Source organism: Cibotium barometz, chromosome 59, assembly GCF_041138505.1.
Source record: "Cibotium barometz isolate CiBa-2024 chromosome 59, ASM4113850v1, whole genome shotgun sequence".
In the NCBI taxonomy this organism is placed as follows: domain Eukaryota; kingdom Viridiplantae; phylum Streptophyta; class Polypodiopsida; order Cyatheales; family Cibotiaceae; genus Cibotium; species Cibotium barometz.
This window is the reverse complement of record NC_141104.1, coordinates 40,143,262-40,148,754: the sequence shown is the minus strand read 5'-3', so window position 1 is coordinate 40,148,754 and position 5,493 is coordinate 40,143,262. Positions and strand designations below refer to the sequence as shown.

Here is a 5,493-nt window from a genome sequence, read left to right as displayed (position 1 = left end):
AAAGTACATCTACTATAAAGTACTTCATTTTTGCCATCCTGCATAGATAATGGCACTTTACTAACATGCACAATGAGATGCATACTATCATCACCTGTTTCTACATAACCTGGCTTTTCTTTTTCCTACATGCACAATGAGATGCATACTATCATCACCTGTTTTTCTACATAATCTGGCTTTTCTTTTTTCTGCGTCTTTGAACCACTCACCATGATTAGGCATGTGGTTAGAGGTGCCATAATCCACATATTAAACATCCCTAGATCTTGACACATCTCCTATTATGGAACTGAGCATATGCTATATCACAAACAGCTAGTTACTTCTATCATCACCCACCCTATTTCATAGTTGCCTTGCTGTAAATTTTTTCTTTTAATATCATTTTGCATTTTAAATAAGAATAATGCATAGTTGCCTTGCTGTAACTTTTCACTTTTAATACCATTCTACTTTTTATAGAAGTCCTTTGCCATCTGCCCCCCCTAGTTGTCCCAATGTTATTTGTACTCTGATTTCTTTGCCAAACACTTCAGCCCCTCTAGCTCCTGTTGCCTCTAGAGTGACCTCTTCCACTTGTTTATACATTTGAATCCTATTGTTATTGTTGCCCATGATTTCTATTTCCAAAATGGCCTCCGCCTCAAGAGAAGGCTTGCTCATTCGAGTTTCTGGAGGATGAAACTCTCCTAAATATTCATGTCCTCATGTAGTATGAGAAGAGAAATCAATTCCTAAAAATTAGAAAAGTTATCTCGAACACTGAACTCTGAACTCCAATCATCCTCTCTCTTTAACTCTCTATACCTCTCTTACTCAACTCTCTCTCTCGGTTGTATTCTTTTCCAAGACCATTCAAGATCACAAACACCATATCATCATCATCTACTGGTAATCCAATATAAGCAAGGGCATTTGTAAGCCCTTTAACCTTCATTGAGTAATCATTTATACTTAGCTTTTCTCTAGTCACGTTATGCAGCTCCTACTTTAGTTGCATCTTCCAAGCTTGGGTGTGTATTGTACATATTCACCAAGGTATCCCAAGCCTCCTTAGGCATTTGTGCATCTTGTATAGGCATAATCATAGAATCTGTCACACTGACAGACAAGCAATATATCACATTTGTGGCCTTTTCATGCCATGCTTTATATGCCTACACTTTGCTGAGGGGTCAAACTTTCTTCAGCAATCTTCGGCTCCTTTTCATCACCTGTGATGAACTCCCAATATCCTTTTCCCATAAGGAAATTGATCATCCTAAACTTCCATTTCTAGAAGTTATTCTTATCGAGCTTCTCACTCACAATCTATGAGTGTCATACATCTTTACTACTTACCAAATAGTGCTTGCAAAACGGCTTATTCACTTGCAGCAAATCTGTAACCTTCTACAATGGTACTAAAAACCTATTATAACGTAATAAATCTGTAACCTTCTATAATGGTATTGTAAACCCATTAAAATGCCACTGTATGTAAACAAATCACATACACATATATCCCTACCAGCACCACCTTTAACACTCAGATTCTCTGCACAGACCATCTTGCAACCAAATTTATGTTGCATCTTTGCACCAAACCAAAAATTGGGCATATATAGTCAAAATTGACACTTCACAAAGTGTTACAGAAAACTTGTAGAGTTAAAATGGGGCTTGAAACGTGCTCGAATCATATAAAAACGTACAAAAAGGGAGTTAACTATGTTAATTCCACAAAAATGGTCTTCTTCCTTCACCTAGGAAGATGTCTCAGTCTGAGACAATGACTTTCCTATCTACCTATAGATCTCATAGAAGCTACCGAAGTTATTGCTCCAAAATCAAAGATGGAAAGAGATGGAAATACCCTTACCCATGTACCGCTTCCTTGCTTGCCTCCTTAGATCTCAACACACAAATCGAAGCTCTCATACCATAAAGAGAATGTAGGGGAGAGAGAAAGCTTGAGTTCCTTGTTGTAAGTAAACACACATAGACAAGAGAGAGAAAAACATAAGAGAGAGATGGATGGTTGAATTTTCTTCTCTTCTTTACAACCATTAACATAAAGAGATAAGAGTACATACTATAAGGGAAAGTACTCTTCTACTATAACATACAATGGTCCACCCATAGTGTAAACCTAACTACATGAGCTGGCTCTCTAACTATGCCATAACTCTAGTACTCCAAAGTGTCTATCGCATAGCCTGTTGTCCTCAACCATAATCTCACCAGCCATGCCAATGGCATAGGTGCAGAAGCTGTCTCCCACCAGTGGGTCATGAATGTCCATTGTACTAGTTGAGGTCGCTATCTCAACAAGTTTTTTTACTAAAGTACATGATAAATTATTCCTTAAAATAAGGACTATTTAAAATCTCAGTCAATTTTTCTTAATTTTGGCTAGAAAAAATACAGCAGAATACCATTTTTTCGAGCACTGATGTCTCCAAATGGAGGAGTTAACTCATACAACTAGCTCATTTTAATCGTATGATTGAAAGTTTCAACATAATAAATACTATGAGTGCGTAGAGAAGTTGTAGTCTCACAACAAGCATGTCAACACCAAGGAGTACAAAGCCATCTAAAGTCATGACAATGCGTTGCTCACAAGAATGGAAACCTCAAGGGTGGTCGAGCCCTCAAGCTCTACCTACCCAATGCTTGGACTTTGGTAATCCAATCATACAAGAGAGAGAATCTAGCAAGCTTCCTCTCTACTCACTCCGTCTCTCTCTCACACACACACTCATACTCTATATCTAGCTATTCTCAAGCAAGAAGCCCACACACACACTCAATCACTCACACATGCAAGCAAGCAACTCTACAAGATTCCATAGCCAAAGACGAACAAAAACATGGAAGCAACTCTACAAGATTCCATAGCCAAAGACAAACATAAACATGAAAGAGTTAAGAAGAGAACAAGACAAGCAAGAAGGAAGGAGATCCCAAGCTTGAGCTCAATAGTAGATTGTATTATCAAAAGTGATCTCACACACCCTCAATAGTAGATTGTATTTATTACACACCCTTCTATATGTGGGCTTTTCTCGACCACCCAGACTTATCAAAAGTGATCTTACACACCCTTCTATATGTGGGCTTTTCTCGACCACCCAGACTTATGGGGTGCCAAGCAAGAAGGAAGGAGCTCCCAAGATTAAGCTCAAGAATAGATTGTAAAGTGACCTTACACACCCTTATATATGTGGGCTTTGCCCGACCACCCACACTTATAGGGTGCCCATAACATAGTCTCTTTTCTTATATAAGCCTTATATGGTCGGCTTTCATAACAAAGGTGTGCCTTTGGCCATATACAATGTGAAATATCTAATCTAAGGTATAAGGGATTACAAAAAGTGCACAGAAAAGGAGTAACAATGAGTTTGAGATGATTCTTTAGTAACTAACCTTGTCTTATACCTTTCCAAAGTACCATGAGTTGCCTGTAATGATGAGTTTCTCATAGCTTTAGGTACCAATTTCCAAGTGTTGTTCTGCATTCAATGCATCATGCTCTTCTTCCATTGTTTGCATCTAGTGAAAATTACCACATGCATCTTCAAATGTAGTAGGCTCTTCAATTGACATCACATTATTGATTTAAAAAATAATGTACCTAAGCATGGTTGCTATAATAAGTCCACCTATCAGGTACTTTGATTCATCTTTGAAATCTTCTCACATTTGTCTTTGCGATTTTCTCACATAGAGAGGGGGGGACGGGGGGGAGGAGGAGGAGGGGGGAGGGGGAGAGAAAGGGAGATTAAAATGTGTGTGTGTGTGTGTGTTTAGTGAGTTGAGCACTGATCAGTAGGGGAGAGAGGACAAATAGGTGGGAGCTCCGTGATCAGGGAGAGAGAGAGAGAGAGAGAGGGGGGGAGGAAGAGGGAGATAATGGGAGATTAAAATGTGGGGTGTGTGTGTGTGTGTGTGTGTTGAGAGAGAGAGAGAGAGAAAGGGGGGAGGGGGGAGAGATGGGTTAATTTGTCTCGCGAAGATGGGTGACACGACACTAGTATATCTATAAAAAAATTACTAGAGATGTTTTCAAGAATTGTAAACAAAAGCGGGTACATTTGTAGGACCAAAATTCATACATAGTAAGGAGTTTTAGAAATACGCGTAAAATGTAAGGTTTTCAAATATCGAACTCCCGACGAGGACCGTGGTCATAGCCTAAATGGACGGCTATGATATCCTGCAAGCCCTTTGAGAATAGTCCAAATATAATACAAAGACATGAAATTGTATCTCAAATAATAACAAATAATAGCGCATTTACAGGCTGGCATCTTGCCGGGGTTTGGGGTTCTTACAACTTGGAATAGAATTCCGAGGGTGTTCTGCTGCAGGAACCCCAAGAGCTTGATCTGTGTATCCAAGGCTTGAGGGACGACTCCATATCTTCGGCCTTAGTCTTCTCTCTTCCAAAATTCATGACTGTGCGGTTCAAAGAGAGGCATCTCAGCGCGCTCAGTTTCTGCTCAATTGGCATTGGCAAGTTGAAGGTATTATTATATGGGATTGAATCGGCCTGATCGGAGCATCGACTGTTCTCCACCACAAGAACTCCTGGTGCTCCGCCCACACCACAAGGGTTGTGCTGATCGGGTTCTACAATCACCTCAGCACGACACAGGGGGCAATCCGAGCGGGAAAGCAGCCACGTATCGATGCAGGATACATGGAATGCGTGGTTGCAGGTGGGCAGCAAACGAAGAAGCTCTTCGTTTTCGAAACCACCCAGGCAGACTGCGCAGTCGCCTTGCAGCATCGAGGTAGAAGAATACCTGCGTGTAGGAAGTGCTTGAATAGCTACTTCATCCAAACCAGCCCTACCTGTGTCCAACTCAGGCAATACAATAGCTGCTGTAATTATCCCTTCTTCTTCATCATCATTCTGCCTAGCTGTATTGTTGCAGTTGAACTTGACCACTACAGTGTAATAGTAACCCACCAGAAGCAACGCAGCCGCTACAATACCTATCACGGCAATATAGGCCGGCGAGAAACCGCCATGGCCGCTACGGAATTCGCCGTATAAAGTGATCGCTCTATTCAGGGGAGCTTCGACTGAAGCTGTGCTTTCTGAGGCCATGTTCCTTCACCTTAAATTCAAGTATATCACAGCTCTGAATCCCCTCATCTCTGCGCCATGGGCGAAAAATAAACACGTTCGTACACGACTCTCCTTCTTTTGTAGGCGTGTTGAATCGTTCTCCACAAAGACAACATGGACCAAAACCCCCCTTACAATACTTTTTTATTTTCCATCAAATTGAACCTTAAAAGTCAAAGGGCCAATTCGAGAAAACTCCACTTTAGCCCACGGTGCCCTAGTCTAATGGTAGAACGTTTGGTACCCATTATCAAGGCCCGGGTTCAATGCCAGTGAGTTACGTGACGGGGGTTGGTTGTGAGCCGATGGAGTAATCTACCTTCCCACACTAACTAGAAAACTCCACTTTGGTACACTCAAATTTT

At 41.0% G+C, this 5,493-nt stretch overlaps 1 protein-coding gene across 1 annotated transcript; it reads right to left on the bottom strand.

Moving 5' to 3' along the window:
- Window positions 1–4,245: 4,245 nt before the first annotated feature.
- Window positions 4,246–5,185, bottom strand: LOC147605790 (uncharacterized). Its single transcript, XM_086793327.1, has one exon. It carries the CDS (start codon window positions 5,105–5,107, stop codon window positions 4,322–4,324), a length of 786 nt encoding a protein of 261 aa, XP_086649453.1. The 5' UTR covers window positions 5,108–5,185; the 3' UTR covers window positions 4,246–4,321.
- Between the last annotated feature and the right edge of the window lie 308 nt (window positions 5,186–5,493).